The sequence below is a fragment of the Camelus dromedarius genome, chromosome 4 (genome assembly GCF_036321535.1).
Source record: "Camelus dromedarius isolate mCamDro1 chromosome 4, mCamDro1.pat, whole genome shotgun sequence".
Classification (NCBI taxonomy): domain Eukaryota; kingdom Metazoa; phylum Chordata; class Mammalia; order Artiodactyla; family Camelidae; genus Camelus; species Camelus dromedarius.
Window position 1 is genome coordinate 38,892,152 of NC_087439.1, and position 27,543 is coordinate 38,919,694.

General features: G+C 39.3%; 1 protein-coding gene across 3 annotated transcripts in view; it reads right to left on the reverse strand.

The window, feature by feature from the left end:
* Positions 1-562: 562 nt before the first annotated feature.
* FAP (fibroblast activation protein alpha) overlaps positions 563-27,543 on the reverse strand; it is a 61,749-nt gene continuing 34,768 nt past the window's right edge. The window contains exons 16-26 of one of the 3 annotated variants that reach the window (XM_010985571.3): positions 27,342-27,466; positions 23,288-23,335; positions 18,519-18,617; positions 17,985-18,054; positions 17,041-17,235; positions 11,467-11,521; positions 4,541-4,640; positions 3,368-3,432; positions 2,796-2,868; positions 2,460-2,533; positions 563-961 (exon numbers count right to left, since the gene is read on the reverse strand). In XM_010985571.3, coding sequence (XP_010983873.1) covers positions 860-961; positions 2,460-2,533; positions 2,796-2,868; positions 3,368-3,432; positions 4,541-4,640; positions 11,467-11,521; positions 17,041-17,235; positions 17,985-18,054; positions 18,519-18,617; positions 23,288-23,335; positions 27,342-27,466 — 1,006 coding nt within the window. In that variant the 3' untranslated portion in view covers positions 563-859. Of the gene's footprint in view, positions 962-2,459; positions 2,534-2,795; positions 2,869-3,367; positions 3,433-3,467; positions 3,638-4,540; positions 4,641-11,466; positions 11,522-17,040; positions 17,236-17,984; positions 18,055-18,518; positions 18,618-23,287; positions 23,336-27,341; positions 27,467-27,543 lie in introns of all 3 variants that reach the window. The other 2 variants (XM_010985570.3, XR_004136695.2) reach the window with 2 other exon arrangements.

A 27,543-nucleotide genomic window follows, 5' to 3' on the forward strand; every position in this document is an offset into this window, starting at 1 on the left:
TTTTTTTTTTTTTTCCAGAATAAACCCTATAATGTAGAACTAAAACCGCAGAAAAATCTCATAGATTTAACATTTTTCCTCTCTGGCTATTGATGTCCATTTGATTTAATTTTTGGTTTTATTTAGTTTGGTGAGGCTTAGCAATCCGAAAACAGTTACCATTACTTGTTCTAAAAAGGGACCTAAAATAGGAACGTCTCCAAATTAGAAGCATTTCTTAAAAGGAGCCTAGATTCAAAATTCTGATTTTATCAAATACTTTCGGCATTGTGAAAGAAATCTTCTGGGAGAAATTTAATAAACATTTCTTGGAGGGACAGCCCAGAGTGCAAGCGTCAGGGCGCCTCCGCCGAAGGCATCGCCACCCTGATTTCTGAGCAGTGCTTTTGCACTCTCTGAGCCATTTGTTCCAGGGTTTGGAGTTCTAGTTACAAAAATCCAAAACTGCTTCGAGATTCTTCTCCACGACCACCCTAATATTATTCAAGCACTTGCCTAACACAAGCATGTTTTCCTGTAATAGAAACTAGAACGTGAAATTAACACACACAGAGAAAAATAATAGCATTTTAGCTTCTGATTTTATTTTTTTCCTCAAAGGAACAGGTGATAAAACACGGTCTGTGTCCAAAGCAAAAGGCACGGCCTCCTTTCCACTTCTTTCACAGAGTGCCAGGAAATGTAAACAATATTTAGGTTGAACTTCTGAGTCCTCCGAATTTTTCGTCAGCCTTGAGAACAACATTCATTTGTTTGTTTATACCAGCATTTAACAGCATAAAGAGAAAAACAAGCAAACGGTCTGAGGCATTTATAGGAAGTGTTCAGATTGTGATACAGTCTTGGATCTGCCTCGTTTTTAGTCTGACAAAGAGAAGCATTGCTTTAGGAAGTGAGTCATGTGGGTGTATAAATGCTTCGTGGACAGGCCGGATATGCCGTGGTTCTGGTCCGAGTACCACTGAAACACAAAGGGGAGAAGCCTGTGTTATTCCTGCAGCCACTTCTGACTTTTTGTGCTCTCAGGACCTGATGATGGTTTTTCTAATATTCCTGTTGAAATTCTACTTAAGAATACTTGCATAAATAAAGCAGTTTACATGTAAATATTTAGAACAGGAAGATTTCAAGCCCTTTTATTAACCTTCACTACTGCTTTGTATTTTTCAAACTTTATTTGAGCTTCTGTTGGCTGAATTTTCAGTGACCAGCATCCTGGGGATCATGAGGGGCTCTGGTTCCAGAGTTGGGGTGCTGGGTCAGACACTTTGCTTCTCTGGAGCTTGGTTTCCTCATTTGAAAAATGAGGACAAGGAAAGGGTTGGATTTGATTTTCTCTAAGGTTCCTTCTAGCTCAAAAATTCCACAAGGCTTTTAGCCTCTGAATCTAATTCCTCTCGGTTGCGGAAAATTCACAGCACGTATAACCGTAAACACCCTTCTCAGGAGTTAAAAATAGCATCATTAAAAAACCCCAGGGAGATGGTATTATAAATTTCAGCTTTACTGCTGGAGAGATGCCAGTAAGGTTATTGTTTTCACCAAATGAAGGTGGCTAGTGGTTGTTGATGTAAAGCTATACATTTAGGAAAAGAATTTACTCTGGGAGTCACATTTAAAAAAAAAAATGGGTGAAGGGTAAAAACAAGATCAGAAAAATCTCATCTCATGCTTTGTAAATTATCTTAAAAAACCAAATTTCCAAAAGATGGGGGTTTCCTTCTCTAGATTCTTGCGTAACAGATGCAAGTGTGGGGGAATTTACGCTCCCTGAAGAGGGGGGATTGGCGATCAGGGACTGTCTCCCCTGCTTTGGCTTTCGCCTTGTTCGCCTCTGTGTTTCCATTTCCCATTTTTCATGCAACTGGATTTTACAGCCAGCTCATTCATTCATTCACTCAGTAAAAATACGAGCTGTGAAGGACCCGGCAGGTGTGTGTCAGGCACCGAGAACGCGAAGATGAAAGGATTCTCTAACTCTGCCTGGAGCTGCATGATTTCAGGGAGCCTCTGAGGTCTCTGATAACATTCCGCGATTGCTTCTTACTGAGTAAACAGATTCTTCTAGCTGCTTTGGGAGTCTCGGATTTTGTAGGGACTCAAGGCACGTAGCTCCACTTAGCACATGGGATCACGGAACTACTGGATCATTGAGCTAGAAGATCATCTAATCTTGTGGTTGCCTTATTTTATATGTGACTCAACTGGGATCGGCAGAAGTGATGTGATTTGCCTGGTGTCCTTCAGGGAGTTAATGAAAGATCCAAGATTCATTTGCTAGTGTTCTGCGTACTCTACCTTACAGCCTCTTTGTCAGGTTTCAGTTAAAAAGGAAAAAAGAAAAAGAAAGAGAGAAAAGGAAAAAGAAAAAAAGAAAAGAAAAGAAAAAAAAAAAGATGATTTCTCCTTTTAGCTTAGGGGTCTAAGGCCGTGAACACGAGTGAGACGAAGTGATGTACCATTGCCTGGAAATCCACTTGTGCATTAACCAGAGCTTTAGCAATCTGTGCTGAGTTTTGAAAGTGCACATTATCTGCAACAAAGAGAGAGAGTTAAAGTGCTGTTAAATACCAGAAAGCATAGAGTGACAATGTACTGCCTGGAAATGAACACCAACAATTATCTAGTCATGCAGTTGACATTGTCAGCAGTGAGTAATCACACTCGTTTATGGAAATGTCCCTGACTCTTAGGTACTGACCCTGAGCACAGGCATAGGAAGATGCTTAATGTTTCTTAAACAAAGTGATGCTGGCTCAGTATTTTTATGTGTAAGAGTCTTGCTTAAACCTCACCATCTGCTGTTCCGTGGATGAGAAGATAGTCTACATTTCTGAAATATTCTGCTCTTGCCATCACAGTTGAATTCTGGAAAAGAGGAAAAATTAACATTTTAGTTGCTGCAAGTTCTAATAGAAAACTAGCAAAATCATTGTGCAATGGACTTAGCACCAATACTGAAATTATGTATTGCTTTGGTTGATAAATATTTAAGAGTCAGAGCAACACATTTTCATCATCATTTGCATTACTTCCATCTGATTCTTAGTTTGAAAAACTGGAAGTTTATGTGTCACATGTTACATATGAGTGAGACCTTAGGCATAAAAGATGCCCTGCTCAAGCTGTGTAGGGGTGGGGGTGGGGAGGAGGATGAGGAAAAGGGAGGTTTGGGAAGGGAGGATGGGGAAAGGAAAAAGAGAATCCAAAAGGAGCAAATTCCTTTCTAGTGAGGTGCTTTGCAGCTGACAAAAGATTGTCACATTTGCTTGGAGACCCAGCAAGTGTCAGCTCTGAATGACTGCTTTACAATTATTTAGCACATCTGAAGTACGTTGATGACCTCAGTAAAACAGAAAACGCTTACTTTATAATGCTCGAGATTATCACCCTTTGTTGGGAGGCCCATGAATCGCTCTGTGTAGATAGATGCTGTAAAATATATAAGATACATGTCGTTTCATTACCCGACAAGGCTCCTGAGATGAATAACTGCTCATCAATTCTCTCAGGGGGAGCTGCCGAGAAAGGTTCTTGTTTTCCTTAACTGTGATCCAAGTCATTTGCCCTGCAAGTTGCCTCAATAGAGCCGGAGAAGCAATGCAGGAGAAGATCATGGACACAGGAGCAGCAAACACTAGGAAGGTGGTATAGCACAGTGGTAGAGGGTGTGCTTAGCATGCATGAGGTCCTGGGTTCAGTCCCCACTACCTCCATTAAAAAAAGAGAAAGAAAGGGCTAGTCTTAAGCTTTTTCACTCCTATCCTAAGTTCTTCAGTTGCAGACTGTTGAGTTAGGAATGATCTCATTATATTTTAAAAGCAATCACAAATGCAGCCATCTCTAGTACTTGTATTGGTACCTTAATTTGGGATGGAAATATGTCCCACAAGTCCTCCTCCCCCAACACACACACACATTTTTTTTTTTCTGAATGAAGATTCCCTACAAGTTGCAGTTGCCTCATTTCCACCCCGACACAGGGAAGAGGATCTGATGGAAGGTAATTTTTGTGCACTTATTGGAGTTAATTCCAAATAATTATCCTGCATTGATGTTAATCATAAAAATAGGCACACACAGAAGGTGTACTTCTCGAACAAATGTTTTGCTTCTTTGATTTCTGGAGCAATGGAATTGGCAGCTGCAAACCATGGCATGGAGGTGAGTTGCCTCGCCCCGGCCCGACTTTGCCTAAGATGTGCTTAAAAGCCAGTTAGGCTGCACCTGTGTGCCTGCCTGCACAAACACAGGGTTAGCTCTGATTTTAAACATTTAGTTCATCAAGGGACACAAGGTTTCTGGGAGAGAAAAATAACATACGTTGGATTTGGGAACAGTCCTTCCTCTTCTTAAGATTTCTTTGATTGTTGCAACATGATTATAATGAATCATATAAACAACCTCATTTATAGATTATATTTTCCCCAGTGATGCCGGGGTGAATTTTACTGCATAATTTGTTTTCCTAGCAACCTTAAATATAGAGTAATTATGTGTTAAATGTTTTCGCAGCAACATTTATGAAATGTTTCCATACCGTAATATTCCCAGCTGGAGACTGGAGCCACAGCTATCCCACATTTGAAAAGACCAGTTCCTGAAGCAAGGGCCAGCGATGAGACGTAACCTCCATAGGACTGTGGAGACATTGTTAAAAGTCAGTCCCAGATTTACCTATGTAAACTCTCCAACATATTTTTATGGCAATTCTACTCACAATAAGTGCTGATGGGAGCAGGGAAGATGGATGGGGTAGGTTAAATGTCTACCTTGCCCTCTGGGCAGCAAGCTCCATCAGACATAACAGTAATTTAATCCCGAGTAAATTATAAATACTGGTGTGCTGATCAGAATATGTAGGGGCATTTGAAGAAAGAGATATAATTGCAATTCTTCTGCAAGAATTTCTTTTTTTTTCCTTCTTTATCTTTTTCCAACCAGAAACTTGCTAAGGCAAAAGCAGGATTTTACTTGAAAGAAATGCACAATAAAAGGTCACTTTCAAAATGTAGAAGCAAGATACTTCCCACAATACGCAAAGTCCCATGAGGCAGAACTTATATTTGCGTATTTACTTATTTATTTTCATAACAGAACAGCAAGGGAAGGACAAAAGATCCTCTCGGATAATTTAAGACGTGGCCAGTTTGTGTATCAGGTAGTGTTACATATTCTGTTTTGAGGATTTCTGGTTTAGCAGCTCAAAGGAGGAAAAGTCATTGGTGCCTTTAAAAATCTTCCATCTCCCCTGCCCCTACAAATTTAATGGAAAAACAAAGAAATACGAAAGGGGATACAGAATGCAGAGTCAGGAGCCGGTTTAGCACGCATCAGTTTTCTTCCCCAGGGACTCGGCTGGTGATTCAGAAATGTGACCCTGATAATGAAAGGAGATGCCTGCCTGTGTCACCTGGACATTTGAGCATTTTCCTAAAAAAATGAAGAAATGAACAGAGCATCATAATAAAGCTGCATCTCCCCCTGGAAGGCAAATTTGTTCTATATAAACATGATGGGAGAGAGTTGCTTCTTCCAGGAACATGGATTAAGCAGCGCTCCGGGACAGGGTCACCCTCCCTGCCCTCCCAAAATGTGTGCGCTAGATTAGGGAGGGATTCTCAGTGTTCATTCTTGTTCCATCACAGGAACGTGCCTGCAAATCAAGAGGACAGTATGACTCTCTAACTTCTGGGAATCATTTGCCCTTAGGTCAGGAGAGATCACATCACGCATTTCACAGAAAAGTCAGTCTTGAGAGAAGACAAAAGAGAGAGACGGGCGTGAGAGCCCTACAGAACAAGAGGGTAACAGAAGGCAGACACTGATACTGGGCAGCATATCCGTGGCAGGGGATCTGGTTTTAACCCATGAAATACCCAGAAGGAAGTCACAAGCTAAACCATCTTGCTGAATTCAACAGTGAGGGGAAGACTTTTCTAGCTAGTTGAGAGTTTTATGTTTCCAGCTCTAGGGAATCTTACTCAGGACCCTTGGCTACAAAACACAGACTAAAAGAGGCAGCTCCAATTATACCATGGCCTCTTTTCATTATACTTGGAAGAGAACTAAAACGTGTTTTAATAGAGGAAAAATATATTTTAAAAACAGAAGGAACCCGTGGGTTTAAAAATCATTTTGATGAGGGAAAATTCTCTATCAGGATCAAACTTTCACTTCTAACATAAAAATAATTGGTTTGGATTCATAAGTTAGCAACAACTATTTCTGAAATGGAAGAGTTCTTCTTTCTGAATTTTAGGTTTAAATGAAAGTAGAGTAAGTCTGAGTCCTTCAGAAATATGACTGCTGTTGAGGGTTTTATAGGAAGAGTGTGCTCCCTGTAAATTACAATACTGGGTTCCACTTCTCTTCCCTACGTCCCAGAACAGAAAATAGCATTGAGCGGTATTTGAAATGAAAGCATTTGCATATAGTAAAAAGAGTTTTGAACATTTCTGCCCAAAATCTTAGGAGTTATAAAAGTATTAATCTTTATCTACTCAGTCATTAGATAGTAGTGCTGTGTCTAAAGAAAATTTTCATGTTTTCAGGATGAATACAAATTGTCTCTAGGAATTTGTAAAAGCAAAACTCGTGTAGCAGCAGGAGAAGGTGTACTTGAAACTAGGCAGCTTAGAAAAGCTGTTTCTGTTGAAGAAATAAAGAGGAAAAAAAGAAAAACCCGAGCTGACTTTTTTCTGCTCTCCCAAGGGTGGGGCTCCAAGCAGAGTGGGTGTCTGCAACAAGAAAAGAACCCACGGAGCAGATTGGCCATGAGAATTCTAGAATTGTGTCCTTTGCACTTAGATGCCTTGCCATTTTGTTTAAATGAAGGATATTTAAAAAACATTCTTAAAAGGGCACAGAATTTTGAGGGATTTACAGAATAGTACTTTGATGGGAGCTGTAACGGAACATTTGGAGCGTTTTACCTACAGGCAATAATAATAATAGCTAGCCACTGTTTGTACGGCCAAGGTTACTGCGACAGTCTTTGTGGTCTTACAGGCCCTGTCTCCCTTCCCCCTCGCCATCCAACCCACTGCATCCCCTGGTTCTCTGAATGTTCCTTGAACTCTCCAAGCATGATCGAGCTCCGGGACTTTGGTAAATGCTGTCACCCTCTGCCTGGAATGCTCTTTCCCCAGAAATTGCCACTGCTCACCTCCTCCCCATTTCAAGTTTTAACTTGAAGAAAAAGTCTGACTTGTCCTTCTAAAATTGCACCAGCCCCATCCTATGCACCTCTCTGGTTTTGTTTGGCTTTCCTCCAAAGCACTTATCATCATTTCACACCTATACATCTTACTTATTTATCTTACTTATTGCCTTTCTCCCCAGCCATTCCCAACTCAATAAAGGTAGAGCTTTTTGTCTGTCTTGTTAATGAACGTGTCCCCAACACTGACAATACAACCTGAAACACAGTAGGAATAGAAATATTTGTTTAATATCTGACTTTCCTATTAACTCATTGAACCCTCACAGTGACTTGGTGAGGAAATTATTGTTGCATTTCATGATGAGGAAATTGAGGCTCAGAGTAAACTCAGAGGAAGTGGCAGACCTGGGGCTCAGGGGCAGGACACCTGACTGCTAGTTGTGCCATTTCCTCTGTATCCCTATGTTAGAGCAACCTCTTTGGGAAGTTTTCAGTTCAGAGTCTAATATAGTCTCATTAGAGGTGCATTTGTCCTACTTTTACATCGTTGATCACACATAGCAATTCAAATTGCTTATAATTAGTCACTGGAAGAGAAAGGAACTAAGATTAAATCATGAACTAATGCTTATTCAACACCACCTGGCTAGGGCTATATTAACAAAGCAAAGCCCATAAATGAGGTTGTTATTCTAATAATTTAGGCAAAATCCCTGCTGCTCTTCAATTGTCAGAATAATTGCTTCAATTTTTCTTCACATAAGCCAGGGTTTTTCAACCTCAGCGATGTTGACATTTTAGGCTGGATAATTCTTTTTTGTTGGATGTTGTCCTGTGCATTGTGCGATATGTAACAACATCTCTGACCTCTACTCACTGGATGCTAGTAGTTCTCCTCCAGTTCTGACAACCAACAATGTCTCCAGATGTTGCCAAAATTACCTGAGGGACAAAACTGCCCAGGTCAGAACCACTGTCAAAACAGACACCTCCTAGGCATAGTGCTGGAATGCACAGTGGGCGTCAGATAAGCAGCTAAAAGCAGGGCTGCTGGACTTCAGTTGTGTGTGCCAGAAAAATGAAAGGGTAAAATAAAAATGCTTTCTCTCCCCTTCTTAATCCGGATAATGGAGGGAAATGTAGGATTTGCAACTTTTGACCAATTGACTGCAAAAAAAAATTGTGTGGTTAGCTATAGTGTATTTCTCAGATCACTAAGGTGCCTAATACTTCATGGAAACAGATCCTTATCAAACATAGTAATAGCTAAAGAAACCCACATGGTCATTCTCAACATGTTTTTCTTTCTCACCTTCAATTTCCCATAGGTCTGTGCTTATTATACTATGAAAGAGCATTCAGAGCTATAACCTGTTGCCACCCGCTTCTTCACTGCCTGAATTCAGACTCCTGGGATTTGCTGCCAGTGTCACTGCTCTCCTAGCCCCTTGGACTGCTCCCTCCCTCATACCAGGCCATCCTTCAATCTGCAGACAAGAGTATCATTCCAAGGCTCCAATTCTGCTTCCTACTGACTTCAAGACCACTTCTCAAAGAGGTATCCATGGAATCATGGTAATACTGTATTAAACAAAACTTAACAAGATTCCTTACTTTTTGTTCATAGAGCCTATCTACACTATTATGTAGACTTTATAATTTACCCTATGATTAGACCAGAGAACCTCTTCTGGAAAAACTTCCTGATACTAATATAATGCGTTTGGAGGAACATTGACTTCTAGGAATAAATTGGGTTTAAACAACATCATAGGTGTGTGAGATGGCCATGTGTTGTGCTAAATATTTGAGAAACAAAGCTGAAGAAAGACAAAGTCCATTCCCTTGATGAGCTGACATTCTTGTGAGAGAAACCAGTGCACAAACAAGATAAAACATGGTAATTCCTTTAAGAGTAATGCAGAGAGCTCTTGGAGCACAAAAAGTAATATCTGAGTTGGGTCTTAAAGAACAAGTAGCAATTTTTCATTTTGGAGGGAGGAAGACATGGGGAACAGAAAATGAGGATGGCTATTGCAGGTGCAGGGAACAGGACTGATAAAATCATGGGAACAAGGAAGCACAGACATAAATCAAATACAATGTGGGAAGAAGTGGAGGGAGATGAGTCTGGAGAAGTAGGTGGCAACCAGATTGCCAAGGGCCTTGCATGCAAGGAAGCATGTTTGGGCACTAGGCTGAGGTCAGCGTGAAGCCCTCGGAAACATAAAAGCAGAAAAGCAACATGGTAAGTATTGTGTTTTGGAACAATAACTTCATTAGCAACACTGAAGCTTAGGAGGCCAAAGCAGGAAGGCTAGTAAGAGGCAGTTGGAAGAGTTAAACCTGTACCACCCAATCTGTAGCCCACGGAAATGGACCCTCAGGCCCTGCCCTAGAGTCCTGAATCAGAAAGTCTGCTGGTAGGGCCCTGGAAACTTTTAAGAAGTTCTCTGGGTGATGCTCATGCAAGCTAAAGTTTGAGAAGCCCTGGATTAAATTCCATATAAAGAAACTTGAACTAAAACAATATCCGTGGGGATGGTGAGAACAGACTCAGATGTCTGAAGGCAGGATTGACAGAATTTACTAACCAACAGAATGTTGGAGTCAGGGAGCAGGGGAAATTGAAAACAGTTTTGAACTTACTAATTCAGGTGACTAGGTGTGTGGTGAGGTCCTTATTAAAGATGAGGACTTGCTTTAAAGTAGACTATAATATGTTTAGCTTGTACAAGTTAAGCTTGAGGCCCCTGGAAGACATTTGGGAGAGATGACCAGTAGGCATTTGAAATGTGGAGCTCAGAAGAGAGAGGTGGGGACTAGTGGCAGGGATCTGGCAGTCATCACCATCTTTGAAACCACATGGGCTTCCTTAAGGAAGTGAAGAAGTATAAAAATCAAGACCAGACCCAGAAAACCACTGACATGTAAAGAATGAATAGAGTCTAATGATCACAGATACATAGAAAAATGAGAAGAGAAACATGTCACAGAGCCATGGAGAAAGCCCACTCTCCTTCATGTGATGAGTGAGTTTCTTACATCATCAGACATACATGGTTCTCTACCAAACTACTTATACCTAGAATGTTCTAGAAGTGAAATTAAAAGTTCCACCTTACGCTTAATTCAAAGCCAGAAGTAACAGCAAAGTGAAACTCTAAGAGAAATGTTAATGATTATATGCTAAGTGTTCAGCTTGAAATTTAAATCTTTCAAGGATTTGCTTTAGGAAATTTCATAAGAAAGGTCTTATCTGAAATATTCCCCCACAAAAATATTTCATTTATTTCCACCCACTTGAATTCCATTCTGTTTAGATACTTAACATTTGATAGTTTTAAGAAGGACCAAATGGCTTGAAGTAACAACTTTCCACAAATTCCTAACAGCTCTTCATCTGGTCACTGAGCTGAGAGCTGAGTGGGATCCTGCAGCTTCCCTTCAATATTGGGTTTCATCCCCGCCATCTTGTGCGGGCCGCTCTCAGAGAAAACAGCCAAGAAAAACAACCCAAGCACAAATGGCTGCAAATTGACTTGCAAATGTACAAATTCAGACCAAAAAGTGAAACAGGAAATCTTCTTTGAAGGGTAATTATCATAATTTATAATGGGCAAATCTAAACTCTTTCCCACATTTCTCTAAACTTTCCTGTGACTTCATTGCCCATGACGGATACGTTTTGTCACTTTCTTTTTACGTGTATTTAAAAAACCTGCATGCGGCTCTTCAAACATGGGAAATTGTCTCCATGACCTATAACGAGTAATAAATAATTATTTCTCTCCAGTTAGTACAAATTAACATTAGGTCTGGTAGATTTGATTACAAAAAGGATCAAAACAGCCACGATATGACTAGGATAGGCTGAGTCCTAGGGAATGTACATTTTGAAAGTTCCTGCAATTTCAAACTTTATCTTAGCTTTTCATAGAAACGAAAGGACAAAACATAAAAGAAAAGAAATACATAACCCCTAAAATAACAAAGGCAACTAAACCTCTAATGAATATGGCTCAGTTCAGTATACTCTAATCTAATACCAGAAATTAAGTTAAAATGCGTTAATTATGAGTTACTTTGCTTTACAGGGAAGGAACAAAATGATTGAAAAAAGGGAACAAACACTTAGAGCCACCACTTTGAAGCCCAGATTATCCAAACTGACTGTTTCCATTGACAGATTAAATTATGTTGCAACATTAACATTTCATGAGAAACCTTATAAGCGAACACTTTAGAAAATGATGATTGCTGAATCGAATAACAGGCATAAAACATATAAAACAACTCACCCAGCCCCATATGGCTATTCTTTTTTCATCAATGAAACCCATTTCTACGAATTTTCTAAAGTAAAAGAAACAAATTTTTAGAATTTTAAGTGTGTACACATGACATTTACTTCATTACACAAGCATATTTAATCCAAAGATTTAATAGAAACGCTACATTTTCTTTGTTTAAACACATGCATAATAAGGCTGCATTTACAAATAATTAAAAGAAAATTATCATGTTTTCTGCAAAGGATAAAAGGATCCTTTCGACTCTGTGGTATGGGGTCTTTTGAGCAGTACTTTCAGGGCTGGAAGGCATCCTATCCGAACTGTGCTGGTGAGTTAGTTACTGGGCTCAGAGAGGTTAAGAAACAGGTTCAGAGGGCAGGGTATAGCTCAGTGGTAAAGCACATGCTTAGCAGGCATGAGGTCCTGAGTTCAACCCCCAGTACCTCCTTTAAATAAACAAACAAACTTAATTACCTATGTCCCCACCCCACCCTTCCCAAAAAAAGATAAGAAAAAAGAAACAGGCTCATAGTAACACCACAAGTAATAGCAACACGACTAGGATCAAATTTCCAAATCACCAGCTTTCGGAAAAATGGGTTTTGTTATGGCTGTTTTAAATGTTATTAACTTCTTATAATTTTTTTTTTTCTTCACTCTTAATGTGAAAGAATTTCAGTCTAAACTGGGACTGGAGAATATAAGAGGAAAATCACACGCATGTGCCTTCAGGAAAACAAAATTTAAGGACTAGGAGACTGATTTCCACATATGCCTGAGTTACAGAAAACTGATAATACTGAAATTTTCTTTAATGATAGGGAGGGAGTTTGGTCCGGGATGGCCTCATATCAACCTTGGAAAGCGTTGTTTATGGTTTCCAGAGGCGTCAACAAGAAATGACCTGGGTCAGGTTGGGCTCTCAAAATAAGCTGAATTGAGCTTTGTTTGGATGACTGTACGGGTTTTGTCTTCCGGGGGAATTTTCAAAGCTGGTCTCTGTTTTGATTTTAACAGACTCTCACTGAACTCTCCCGTCTTTCTATTCCCTGCCTATAAATACAGCCTACCACAAACCCTCCGTGGACTGGCCTGTAGCTTGCTACAGTTAGTGAGACCAGAACTGCAACCCTTCTGCTCTTCTGGAATAAACTTATTTTTTTGACAATTTTGAGCTTGCCTCATTTTAACCTTTTATTTAGATCGACATGCATGGCAATTCCTGCCTCATTTTTGGTCACATCCATCTGAGGAAAAATAGCCACCCCTCTCCCATGTCACACTTAGGTACCCCCAGTTGTTCATGGTATGGACAACGTTACATATCTTATAGGTAATGCACACAACTCATTTGAGTTCCCTTGTAGAAGAGCCTCCTAAGGAAAATTAATCTCTCCTTAGGAGCAAGGGGCTATGCTAAAGGGCAACCTCTAAAAAGTTTTGGGAAGCCCTCAGACATCTAACTGTGTTGTTGGAACAAAACAAGAGTGGCTGAGGCTAATTTATTATTTGCTCCCTTGAGGGCTGGTGTTCTAGAGAAATTAGGATTTATTTAAGGAATGTTTTGATAAAAACTCCGGAAATTCTCTGAGAAACAGAAGCAGTGGAAGCAAAAAGCAAAGTGGATGAGCCTTGATGGAAGCCTGGATGGGACAGTGGAGGAAAAGGGGGGGAAAAGACCAAAGTGACACTCGTGGCCCCAGAAAAGTCAGTGATGTTAGATGCCCTTTCTCATTCTCTCTGGAACTGGGATGGAGGGGTTTTCATTAGCTGAATAATGGAATTTCTTAAAGGGATTTCACAGCAACCATTTTGCTCTTGCATGGAGTCGGCATGCACGGTTGTTTCTGAGGCACAGAGGAGTTGGGCAGACGCCCGGGACCAGCAGATGGGAAGAAGCCCCGTCAGTCACAGCTTACTCGACACTGATTCTGAGGGACACTGCGGAGTCTACAGGGGAGAAATGCAGTAGCAAACGGAGAGTTGCTACCTGTGTGGATGCCGTTCACAGTAAAGTAGAGAAAACAGGCAGCAAATTGTGGCATTTCAGCAATTCTTCCACAAACTTCAAAAGCCAAGTGAAAGAAGAGAAGGTTCGCTTTCTTTGTCCAAAAAAAAAAAAAAAAAAAAAAAATCTCGCTGCTAGTGCTTGAAGACAGCTCTGAGCCATAAAATCACTCGTGATTTTATGATCTCCCAGAAGCTAGCAATCATATTGCCTTGCATCTGGGGTAAAAGCAAATAACAGGTGATACATGGGAACAGGAAATGCTTAACAGCTCCCTTCCTAGGTTTATTCTGAAAGGATGACATTTACAGGAAATGATAGTGCAATAGTTAACATGGAAATGAAACATTAACACTTAATGTGGCAGGACTAGGTTAAAGGTTAGCTAGATAATCTGAGCACTTTGAGACCAATAAGCCTCTATAAAATTTACCTCCAAAATCTGAAGTGCTTCCAGGCGAGTAATCAGAAATACTGTTGATAATGTGGTTAAATCAACACAATGTTAATAACAAATGAAAAAGCATGTTTTTCTAATTTTGGAGGCTGGACTGAACTTGACAACTTGTCTCTCCTAAAAATGGCCATAGATCAAAGGTCAGTTCGAAACCTTAGTGATCAATTATGATTCAATTTTGGAAATGTTAGTATTGATACCATGTATAACAGTATGATATGATCTTTTTTCCTCATATAATTCTTCCTTACCCTTAACTCTCAAGTTACATAAAATTTCAAAATTATGGGAATGTCCAAAATGCCAAACATACCCCAAAGGAGCAGATTTGACCCTATAACTACTGAAGTTTTAAATCTCACATACGTAACATTTGGAGAGGAGCCTGAAGAAAGCAGGTCTCATTTTTAATTAAGCTTTGACTTCGAAAGCCTCTCTTTGGAGTATTCTCTTATGTATAGTCAACATTTGTGAGATTGTAAGGCTTCTTTTTTTTTTCTCCTGCTTTGCTTTGCTTGCATCTATTTCTTGACTCTGACTAGTATTTAATATTGTTTCCAAATATGTACATATGATTTTCTTTTGATATGTAAAAAGTTTGGTCAGATTGCATTTTATAACAGATTCAAGGAGACAAGTTTCATTCTTTTGCAGGAGGTAGTTTGAGAGCTACCACAGAGGGATTATAATCCCAACTCCCCAGGTCAGACGTTCAGCCTCATTCCTAAAACACTTCTTGGGGAGGTATGTGATTGAATTGTTCCCAGAATTATCATTATAAATCTATCTTTTTAGCTTTTGTTTTCTCAAAGCCTTGGGTTCCAAGGCTTCCCTTTCACTTTCGTAGAATAATGGTTTCAAGCAAAGCCAAGACCGGGACCAGCTGGCATCTCCACTGCTGAATACAGAGTTTGCTTGGGCCCACAGCCACCCCATGTTCACTAAGGTGAGCACAGAAAGTTCCATCTAACAGTCATGCTGTCCCTTCAGAGTTCACGTGGTTTGTTCACTCTTCAAAATTTTTAACTGCTCTGAAAGTAGAGATTGTAAATTGCACAATTTTATACAGAATCTCCTAATAGCATATATTAATATTTGCTCTGTTGTCAAGAGACTGAGTTAATGAGTGAACGTATGCCTCATCTACAGCAGGAAGACTTTGTTCGAGTTCCACCCTAAAAATGGCTCAGAGGAGGTCAAGGCAGCCAATCACCACCTCTGGTCCATCTTCAATACTAAATGCCAAAGACATTTATGTTATAGTGAAAATCAATAGAATTTGTGGCTTTGAGTCCTGTATGCTGAACATCAGAAATAATAATTTTTTGTTAAGGTCTATATGTGAGTTTCAGGTTTAAATTTTCATTTCACCCAAGAGAAAACCATAAGAAGCAATCCATTCTGTTTCTTGAGATAGTCTTCTTTAATCTGAATGCTGAATTTTGATCGTAAATAAATTCACAAAACTATAATGACATAGGATGTTAATGATAAGATTGTTTTTAACCAATGCCAAAACAAACCAGTTTTTAGCTTTACCAACTTTGGAAAGTTGAATTTCTAATTGAATTTCTAATTACCATAACTTACATCTCTGTCTTTTGATATTGTCCCAGGATTACATGTCCTTGGTGTTTATTGCATGATTTAAATACAAATAAATGTGACCCACAGTACCAAAAACAATTCCTTAAAGGATCAAGTCTAAAATGCTGAAATTGTATTGGTTAATGTTCCTATTAAGGCATACCTTAGACTTTAGACGAGACTAAGAGATACCATAGTCTTTATAGGAGAAACTGATTCTTGGAGTTTTTTCTTTGAACTATTTTTTCCACCACTCTCTGTCAGACAGAAGTGTCTCTCAAACAAGTTAACAGTGGAAAAGCCAAAAATCTGGATCCATAAGAATGATGGAGCTTCCTAGAAGTTGGGTGTGAATGATGCCTATGGATTGTGTAGTGTTGTTTAATAATTTACTTATTAATTTGTCAGATTTTTCTCAAATAGACTTTGTTTTTAATTGAAAGTTTTGAGTGTAATGTGTGTGTATTACTGTTCACAGACTGGAAGAAAAATTTCAAAACATATGGGTTATGATTACTTTTCTGTCTAAAAAATGATAATAACTTGTGAGTCTAAACTCTTCTGTTTTGACTAGAGACAAAGATACAGAAAAGTGTTGCCTGGGCCTGGCTCCCAGCTGTTAAATACAATCTGTGTTGTATATTCTGCACTGAAATCAGTAACTATGAATGACATTAAGATGATGAAAGAAATGTACTAATGAATCTTCTAGGTTGCTCTTTGCTGTGGAACAGCGTTTGACCTTTAGCTGTCACGCATGCACACATATCCATGACTAAGTACCATCAGCCTGTGTTAGTTTTTACATTTACAAACTACTATTCTCTGACTCCACCATGATAACAGAAACCCAACAACTATACAGAAATACCCAGAAGAATCCCACACAGTGTTTCCAAATTAGGAACAATTTTGATAACTGTATTCTTTTCATTTCAGGAAAAGATGATTGAGCCCTAAGTTGTGGTTGAGAGTGTAGTTTGGAAGAAGAACTCAGGTTATGAAACTGTCTTTCTTCTAAATGCTTTCCTTCTATAATTTCTATTATGTAGAATGAGTTTTTTTGTCATATGAAAATAGGAAAACACTTTCTTGCTAACATAGCTGGTTTAATTAGAAATGAATGCCTAATAACTATAAGTATATAGTTCTGATGAAATCTGAGCCATTTCTAAATTTAAGAGGAAGACTCCACAATGCTTGAGCAAATTCAGACCATCCCTAGAATAATACAAAATTTTCTGCTAATTGTGAGCCATGGTAATGAAAGGCTATTATAATGACTGAAACACAGAGAGTATTTATCATCTTTCACTAGAGATCATCTTTCAACACACGTATTAGCTCTCTTCCATAAACAATTTTTTCTCATATTGAGCAAAAATATCCGTTTAAAATTAATGATAGCTTTAGATGAAGTTAGGAAAACAGACAAAAAGAGTTAAGTCATTAAGGATGGAGAAACCCAACAGTGATTGCACGACTTTTGTTTGCACATCAATTTCTGTTTGAATGAGAAGGTGCTCACCTGACAGCTGTGATCTGGTCCTCAACTTCATAAACACCCAGCTTTCGATACACTGCATACAGGAGTTTGTCACCCTGGAAAGCTGTTCCCCGCCCATCCACCAAGGCAATGACTATGCCTTCCTTACTTGCAAGATAAGATATCCAACTAATACCGAACACAGACCTTACACTCTGACTGCAGGGACCACCATACCTAAAGGGAAAAAAGAAAAAGAAAAAGATAGCATCTCTGATTCCTTTGTGAAACTCAACTTCCCATCATGGCCAAGAATTGCCTTTAGTATTTCCCAGTACATTTGTATGATAAATTTCAATAACAGTGGCATTAGAACTGGCTCAAAATCAAGAAAGGACCAGGCTTTTCCCAGAGGTTTGCTACAAGGAAGTTGTTTTGGGACACAGCCTCTCCTATTCCCCAAAACGGATACATCTAGGGTTGGCATTTCAAGGAATATGTGTGGGTTTTTCGTCATTTCTGCCACCTGCCACTTGCTAAAAGCAGGCATAAGATATACTAAAAAAAATGCATGGTGTTTTAAGCAAATTGTGTGTAGGTCAGCACTGATTTTGGGTGTGATTCCACAAAATGTATTCCATTCCCTTATTTCATTTCTAACTCAATTACATAAGATGTTAAGATGATTTACAATATTTTTTTTGGCTGCAATTTCTCTATCTCAAAGGTATTCTGACACATTAGGCAATTTGCCATACAAAGGAAATTCAAAACAGCAAATGCAAGCAAGTCCATCTAAAATCTCAAAACTTTCTCAAGCTATTTTAAATAGCCATATTTTATTTACTCTGATTAGTTGGGGAATATATAAAAACAGCATCAATAGGAACTGTTACCGAGGAGAAGGGTTCATTCTATCTCATAAATGTGTATTTAATTCAACATATTTTCAGTAAATACTTTAAACCAAAGAAAATATTACATACACTTGAATTAGCAAAGGATTCTTCTTTGATCTGTCAAACTGAGGAGGAAGAATCATCTTGTACCATAAAGCTTGAAAAACAAAAAGAAGCAAAAAACTTCATTCCATTTACTCATCGCATTATTTATTTTCTTTAATAAGACTATATAACATAAAGTCAATTCATGACTAGTAAATTTTTAAGAATCAAGAAGATGTTTTAAATTGATTTTTATTACATATTTTTGTCCAATTTAGAAATCCTGAACCATTGTTTTTCTAGAAGTACACATTTTAAAATTAAAATTAGATAAACTCTTAAAAAAAATCCATGTTGAAATAGAGCTATAGAAAAGTATAAGATCAACCCAATTCAGAAACATATGAAAGATATTTCATAAAACTCTATTGTGACAGTAAGGTTGTTTTAATTAAGATTCTATAATATTGTAGCATTTAGACTATAATATTTACCCTATAATTTTGTTTAAAAAAAAAAAGCAAGATAAATGTTCAGCTTCATATCTATTTATGAGAAATTTTTAAAAGATCTTACTAATATTGTCCACTTCAAGTTTCTTAATTTCCTCTTTAGGCAGCTGGATATTTTTCAAAGCATTTTCTAATTCATTGTTTTCTTCCAGGATTTTAATTTCTGGAAAAAAAAAAGTGTCAATTTTCAATTAATAGCACTTCCATAAGTAAATTCCTTTCTTAAAATTTCTTTGGCTTTAATATGGATAAAACTGAAACTGTATAAGATTTGCTTGAGGAGTTTCATATTGACACACATATTTTCAGTCCAGCCTTAAAGCAGGAATAAGCTTATAAAGGACATCAATCATTGTCTCCTAAACTGATCCTTACGGCATCAAAACACATTTTGAGCAGAATCACGGAAGCAACAATGTTTATTCAGCCACATTTTCCCATCTCCAATTTCTCTTTTTTAATGTGAAGCCATGACCTGAGTAGGTGACATTTAAAAAAATTATTTTCTAAAAAAAGAAGTAGTAGAAGTGAAAATCTATATTGCTAAAACCTCAAATTTAAAATAACTACGTAGTTACCAAGTTTGTTTTAGAATTTTCAGGGTGCGAGGTCAAATATTATTTCTGCAATTTTGTATAACTATTTCTTTCTTAACCTTTTCCTGCTGTATTTGCTTAATATAGAATATCCTTCTTTAATTTTATTTTTTAAATTGAATTACTGTGCATCCTATTCCTTCAAATCCTTTCTCTCAAAGTAGTTAGATATCTTAGTAAAACAACAGTATATATACATTATGACCCCTTTCTGTCTTCCACCTTAAAAGAGCTCCTAAAAAAACTGCTGTTTATCTTTGAGCTTAGTTATGTTTCACACTTTAGTTTTTGAAACTGAACAAATCCATTACTCTTCTGAAGCTGGGGATTGGTGGTCCATTCGAATGGGTTTCTAGCAGTAGAGGCTTTTTGTAAGCTTTATTTTGAACTGAACGGATACTAGATATCTTCTAGAGAAAAGTTAGACTTTTGTATAATAGGTGGAGTTTGTAGCTTTATTTTCTAAAAGAGGATCTGGATGACTTCTGAGATACTGCAGTTTCTACAAAAGACATCGTGTGGACTCCTTGTTTCTGTGCTTTTTTAAAAAAGTGGTCCTTAAAGATGGGGAACTGGGGGAGTACATGTAACTACACTGAGTTTGCCAAATCACTTCCCTTATAACTCTCAGTTTTCATATACTCATGGCATTTTGCTCCAACGTGTTATATTTAATCTTAGAACAAGAAGAGATGTTTTGGTACGAGTTGTGTAAGATATATAATACACTTCATTTTAACTTTGGATAATCCATCAGGAAGGAGATACTTATGGCAACTGAAAAGTTAAAACTAAAAGAATCAATCAATCAATCAAATGGATACACGATTCTAAGTACAGTGGAGCCAGCTCTTCACTGTCCGCGTGTGGGCTCTGAATGTGGAGCTGTCCAGGATAAAGGGACCCATGGGTGGAGCAACCACGCAGAGGGGCTGCAATATTTATTTATTTAGATCATGTTTAACATTTTGCCAACAGGCACTAGAAGTTGGAAACCATATGCAGGTGTTGCCGGGTTGGTTTGTCCTTGATTCCTGCTCCATTCTGTTCCTAGCTATTGAACTTTTCTGATTCATGACTTAACTGAAATGACAAATTGAATGGAAAAGCTTGTCAATGCTTCTACAGTCCAGCGTTGCATTTTTATGGATAGTAAGTGGGCAATTTTCCCACCCCTTGGAGCCAAATGGAATTTCATGGGGCTGTGAGGAGATGGAGGGGTGGCCATTGGACTTCTCTATGTGGCTTTGGATTAAAATCCTATAATATGGCAAGGAGTGCTATGAGTCCAGACTGTGCAAGGAGTCCAGATTGCACCATGTACCTTCTTTCACTCATCACTGTCTGCTCAGCACCCAGCATGCTCAGTACCTAGTACGTGAATATGTACCTCTGTTCAAGTGCCAACTCTTCTGGGTTTTTATAGCATCTGGTTCAAGTACTATCTGTTATTTTCAAATGACCTTACCTTGCTTTGCAGAGAAAATGAAACCATTGCACTGTTTTCTACAAACTTTTGTACAGTTACATCAATAATTTCCTCATCCTCTCTCATTCACAAAGTCAGAGATTAATCTTCTCACCTGTCTCTGGACTCCACTTTCCCCTCCTTCACATCTTCAACATCTTTTTTTCTCCAAATTTCTTCCATCAGCATTCAACTATGTTCACATGTTTATCAGCTTTCAAAAACTAACTTAAACCTCTATCAATCTCTTCTGGCCACCATCCTCTCTCTTTCCTCCTTTTGCCAGTCAGACCTATTGAAAATACTAGCTCTTTTTATTTATTTACCTCCTATGCAGAACTAAATTGACTTCGAGTGGGCTTCTACCTCCACTGCTCCACTGAAACGACTCTGACCAAGCTACCACTAATCCTCTTCTGCTGAGCTCATTGGTTTGGAGCAGGTCTGTCTTCACTCTCTGCGGCACTTGACACAGATGAGTGCTCCCTTTTCTTGAGCTCCTCTCCTCCCCTGCCTTCCACTACGTTGTACTCTCAAGGTTATCTTTGTCCTTCTGTTCCCTCTTGGTCTCCTTTACAGGTTCATTTTTCTCCTTCCATGTCTCATGTTGGTGTTTTGCACAGCTCTACTTCCTCCTCATCCTCCACTACCCTTGCCCATCTTCATTTTCCACACTCTGTTATCTCATCCATTTCCCTGGACTTAGTAACCATGAGTTCTATAAATGAATGATGTCATGATCATTATCGTCAGTCCAAACCAATCCACCAACATCCAGATCCAAAACTATGTCACTCCAGGACAGCTGCATTTGGATATCCCATCAGTACCTCAAACTCAACATTCAAAACAAAATTTGTCTCTCCAAATATGTCCTCTCCATTGTGAATCCCATTTTTCAATAAAAGCTCTGATATCAATCCTCTTGACCAATCAGACATCCAAACAGCATCAATCCCTATTTAAATTAATGAGACTTAAAGTTGATGTAGCTATCACTAAGAAACATTTCCTAACCCTCAAATCCCAGATGAGGTGCCACGATTTCATACTATCTCTATTTCCCCCATTTTAACACTTTACCCCACTGTATTGTAAGCTCCCATTCACACGTTTGCATTCCCCATTGTTGCATAATCTCCTTGAGGACAGGGACCATACCTAACCCAGTATCTGTGCATTTTAAGGAGCTAGTATTCAGCAGTGTCTGGTTTAAAGCAATAGATGCTTAATCAATAACTGTTGAATGAAGATCTTGGCATCAAATGCAATGGGAAATGGGTGAAAAAAATTACAAATAAATAGAAGGCATAGCATCTGCTCTAAAAAGCAGCTCCAAAACTTGTCTGGGAATTTATTAAAAATACAGATTCCCTAGCCCAATCTAAAATCTACTGAATTGGAATTTCTGAGGAGGGCTTGAGAATCTGTATTTATAATAAATGTCTCTGGAGAATTTCATCCTCAGGTAAGTTTGCAGAACTGTGCTGTAAAAGAATCTGAATTAGGTTTTGAGAATTAGAAAACATGTAAATACATACGACATACGTAAGAATGACATGAACAGTGTACCTATGTTGTAAATATTGGGTGAAGTAATAAAGCTTTGTAAGCAGTACAGAAATTGGTGTCTGGCAGGAATACGAAGAGGATAGTAAGAAAGTGAAAATTCACACTATGGAAAAAGGGAAGCTAACCTTTATTTTGCAGTCATGATAAAATGGGAATTATATATTTATGGTGATTCCCATTAACACAAAAACTTACATATTTGAAAGCAGTATTGAGCCTAATTGAGAAATATAGTCTGTTATTCTTAAAAGTATTTCCTTATTAGACACAAGGTAAAAAACCATAAAACTTCAAAATGAAATTAAATTCGCAGTTTCATTATTACAATGCCTATCCTTTCCAGAGCTCCTGAATTGACTCTGTTTTTCCTCATTACCTTATTTTCACCTATACTTGGGCCATTGAGCTGGCAGCTAAACTAATTCCAAAGCAGTCTCCTGACTTGTCACCAAAGCTGTCCAGGGACGATCACAGGCATGAGTGCTGAAGTCCCTCATTGTCCCTAGCCTCCATCAACTTCAACCCTAGATGTTTAATGGTGAAGCAACAGATGACAGAGAACTGCAGGAAGATACCAAGGCAATTATACACTTCAACATCTCCGATGTGAGCAAAAACGGTCATCTTTGAGCTGTGAACTATTTTGAACCAATATCACAAATACAGGATGAAGGAGGTCTGTCTTGATAGCAGTTGAAAATGGAAAGAGCCTCCATATTTCAGGGCTTTCATATGTGGCAACAGTGTGATGGAGCTGTTAAAACAAAAAAGCTAGCGTGATAGTCACCCTCTGCTTCGAACTGGAGTTATATCTGGAACTCTTCTCCGGTTTGGGATGGTACAGAAAAACAGGCATTCTTACTTGGGGGGGAGATTGTACTAAAAATCTTAAGTTTCCTCCCAATTCTAAGTTTCTGTGTGTGTGTTTTTTTTTTAATAAGGATGATTGGGGAAGACAGGATTAATCCCTCTTATATAACTCATCCACATGATGCCAGGTTCTTACTGCAATTAATGATTAAATTTCATATGATCATGTTTGACTCAAAGAATAGCCCAATGTAGGTAAATAAGCTATATGACAACAGAGTCCATCGCTCTCCCCCTTATTGGTGTGGGGAAACCGTCTTGCTTCCTCCAGTGTAGTGTTATGAGAGTTCAGGATTTCTTAAGACAACAGCACACAAGAGACAGTACCTTGATCAGTGCGGCCGTCATGGAGGGTGGAAATGGGGAGACCTGGGCCTGTGCACAAGATGAGAACAAAAACACAGCTTAGTTTGAAGATAACATTTAGTCTTCAACAAGAACTGCTGGTAATATTTGCGATTACTGTCAAGTTCAATTACATCTTTTAGTTCTGCAGCCATTTTTTTTCCCCATAGAGAAGTAAACATCACCTTTTAAGTTACATTTAAACAACCCATGAGATCACAGCTTGATCAAAGAACAGACCTGAGAAAACAGTTGCCTGTGTACTTTCCCAAGAGTGATTCTAAACTGTTGGGATCTAATTATACAAATGGACCCCAGAAGCTGCAGTGATAAATGGCTTTCTGGGAAGATGTCCTACTGGGTGGGCCAGTCTTAGCTGTGTCTTTATTATCAAATAACCTTCACCAGTACCTAGATTGTATCTTCAATCTGGTTTCTGGGTTCAGTGTTCAGTTTATTTTGGTGAGTAGACCCAGTGTCTTTTTTTCTTTCATGTAATTTCTATACGCAGAAATACATTTACATAGAATATGTATCCTGTTCAAATATGCTGTGACAGGTCATATTCCCCAGGAAACAGACCCAGAAGGAGTTGTGTGCACCAAAGTCCATCTGGGGTGCGGTATTAGGATGCACACCTGTAGGGGGAGGTGGAAAAGAGCAGGGCAGGGAGGAAAGGTGGATCTTGGTGCAGTTACAACAGAGACCTCAGCCAACCCTACTTGGAGCTCTGGAGCTGGATGGCCTGCAGGGCTGTCTTGATTGGGACCAATTGGTCTGGCTTTTATACCCCAGAATGGAGTGATCATTGGATGTGGCCTGTGATGAGGGCAACCTCGGGGGGGGGGGGGGCTCAGCTGTGAACTGTCAGATGTCAGCCGTCAGCCGTCAGCCCTCAGCCCTCTCAGCAGCTGGAGAAATGAGTGAGTCCGTCCTAAAAGTGGGAGTTCTGGGTGGCAAACCAGTGTCCACCATATATTCCAACATGGAATTCAGGTTCTCTGTGCAGAAACTAGCCTTTTTAATGAGGTCTACAAATAATTAAACACTAATTATCCATCACTTGGAAGTATAGAATAAAATAATACCTAGAAATATATTTTTAAAGGAAGAATTTGCGCAGGCAGTCAGTGAGTTGAAGGCAACAAACATGGAGGCTGGGAGCAGACTTCCATTTGCTCTCCTGATGCTTCCTTCTGTGCAGTGGGAGCGCCATCAGAGCACCCTTGGCCCCAAGCAAGCAGAAGGGAAATGACCTATTTGATGAGCTCTGAGAAAACCTGGGTATGAATAGCTCCTTCTTCTTGTTCCTGGCATGTTTTTGCCTGCAGAGAACACGCTCTGATCTGTTCCTAAGCGCTGTGAGTGTGACAGAGCCCGCCCCACGGGCAAAGCCAGCGGCCGTCTGGGTGCACCTCTATTCGTGTGAGTAACTGCAATTCTGAGCTGCAATGTTAGGAAGCTGCACACCTTAGCCACATTTTCCAATTAACCTTTACAGGTACTGAAGCTAATATTTTGATTTCCTGCCTGATTCCTCGGACTAATTTGAGAGTGAGGAGGAGGGATATTATTCATTAGGCTCTTTCAAAAACCAGCAGTTCTTTATTCTGTGGAGTCTCAGCATTTTCTAGAATTTAATTTCAGGAATTTTCCTTTTGGTCAGTTTTTTTTCTCCAAAGTTATGAGAAGGGACCAACACACATCAGATTTTTGGTTAGAATGTAAGGCAGTGGGCCTGAATTTCTAGACTGTAGTCAATCAGCATTCACCTTATGGAATTTTCACAGTGTACAGTTCCAGCAGGGACAACTGGCAGATCTTTGTTGCCCAAACTAGGAGGCAAACTAATGACTGACTGCCCTTGACACAAGTGGCCTGGGGGTGTGGTCCTGGTGGCATAAGTATCCATTGTCTAGAATCCTCCATTGCATTGCTTTTGTTTCATCAGCATCATCAGTATGTTTTACCTATTTCAATCCTATTATCTGGGATTTACTCGCCATCTCTCTTGGAGAGTTAGAAGTTACATAATGAAGCTTTACTCTTAGTCCTGAAGGGAGAGATTTCAAGGTTTTTCCTATGATGGTGCAGTGACTCATTTTACTGGAGCTTCAAAAACACCAGACGATGTGATGCTTCCCACACAGTATATTTTTTGCTAAATGGGAAATTACCATACTGCCGAGGAAGAGTGAGTGTGGAAAAGTCAGGCGATTCAAGTTCTAGAAAGGGCTCTCTTTCACCAACTTTTGATGAGAGCTCAGTCTTTGATTCCTTATCTCTTCAGGGGGCACTGAGGCTCAGGAAGATCGTAGGGAGACAACATGATAGAAAAAGTGGTATGGTGCTTTCAGAGAGCGTTCAAGCACTGTACAAAGGCAGAGTGCAGATAAACGTAAATGCACGTTTGTATGTGAAGGGCCACCAATGTCTTCATCAGTAAATATATCAGCATAAAAATGAGGGCTTTGGTACACTTTGCAAAAGGCAGCAATGCTTTGATCTCCCTTAGCACCTGTGTTCATTCAGCAAGCACTCAATGCCCATTATGCAGTAACCATGCTTCTTGGCCTTGTGAATATAAAGATGAAAAGAAAGCAGACTCTCCCTTAAGGAGAGAAAATAGACAAACGGCTGACTCAGGACAGTTCAATGATACTATGCGCCTGGCATGTAAGCTTTCAACATACGTTGCATAAATACATAGCTTGGGATGAAAAAATGTTGCACGTAACTTTAATGGATACCTTGAAATGCCATAACCACAATCAGCACATACGGTCATGAGCAGCAACCTTTTGACTTTGCAAAGATGCCATTGACCAAACATTCTGTGAAAAGTGTTGTGTTAAACTGACATCTTGTGCTATCTTGAAGGGCAGCGCGTTGGGGTTAAAATGCTGATTCATTTCCACATAGTTAAAGGAGCTGGGGCTGAGGTTCTGGGCCCAGGTGACTGGACCAAGGAAGTGGCATATCAGAGTAGCCTTCCTTCTGAAAAGTAAAGGAAACCTCAGGGTCCTCTGCCACCGAGAAGGGATCTCAGTCAGTCAAAGAATCTATTTGCTCTCTGAGCCACCTACCTGAATAGGGGCAGTTGATACCAGAAACAGGAGAGTGGCATGTATTTTGTAATAACCCCCTCTGTTTTCTGTCTCCCTCTCCCAAGGGGACTCAGGGATTAACCCAGGGGATGGGACAAAGAATGGAGGCGCGGATACATTTCACAAGTTAGTTTTCCAAATCCCCGTGATGACTCCCAGGATCCTGATATATCGCATTGATCTACTGATTGCCCAACTTTGCTATGTGTTCAAGATATAGATGAAATGTTATGCATCAAATAAAATTACTTGGATAGAAATTATTCACTAAATGTGCACATGGTCTAAACAACCAGGACATGTCTAGTATATTTTATCACTAGTTTTTTAAACACCTGAATGAATTACTTATTATGTTCCCCGCATTTAGAAAGGACATACTAGGTGACAAAAGTTCACTTTCCATCCCCATTGAAACTATGTTCAAAGAACTGCTGGCCTCCCAGGCAAAGAGCTCAGGTTTCTTTCCTTGGCTGTAGGAGACTGACATTTCTTCAGGCAAATGGCGCTGAAGTCCAGCAACCGTTTTGTCAGAGGATGCTTCTTTTTATAATGTTAATCGTGTCCTGCTGTAGATACTGGGTAGGTAGTGTTTGCATGCAACGTCATGGTGCTGTGGCACGTAGTGGGTAAGAGGCTGGATTTACAGTCAAGGGACCCTTGCTCCCATCTGGCTCTGATGCTTACCAGCAGTGTCGACCTTTTGCAAGTTACTCTGTTTCCTCAACTGCAAAAAATGGAGATAATAACGCCTCCCCATCTGATTCACACTTTTTCCCGTAAGCATTAGATAAGATAACATAGATAAGTTCCTCACATATAACAGGTGCTCAATAACCTGTAGCTAAGGTTTGATGAGATAGTGGCGACAAGGACAAGGACAGTGGCCTGGAGGCGGGGGAAGAGCATGTGTAAGGTCCGTTACCTACCGTAGCAGACGAGTGCATAGTACTTGGCATAGTCGCTGAAACTTGCTGTGTAATACTGGCACCTTTTTTTCCTTAGATGGCAAGTAATGCACTTCTTGCTCGGAGGATGGCTTCCAATGCTAATTCTAGAGGAAAAGGAAAATAAAACTAAGCTGAAATTTTGAGATTGTATTTATCAAAATGTACCACTCCACGGAAAATG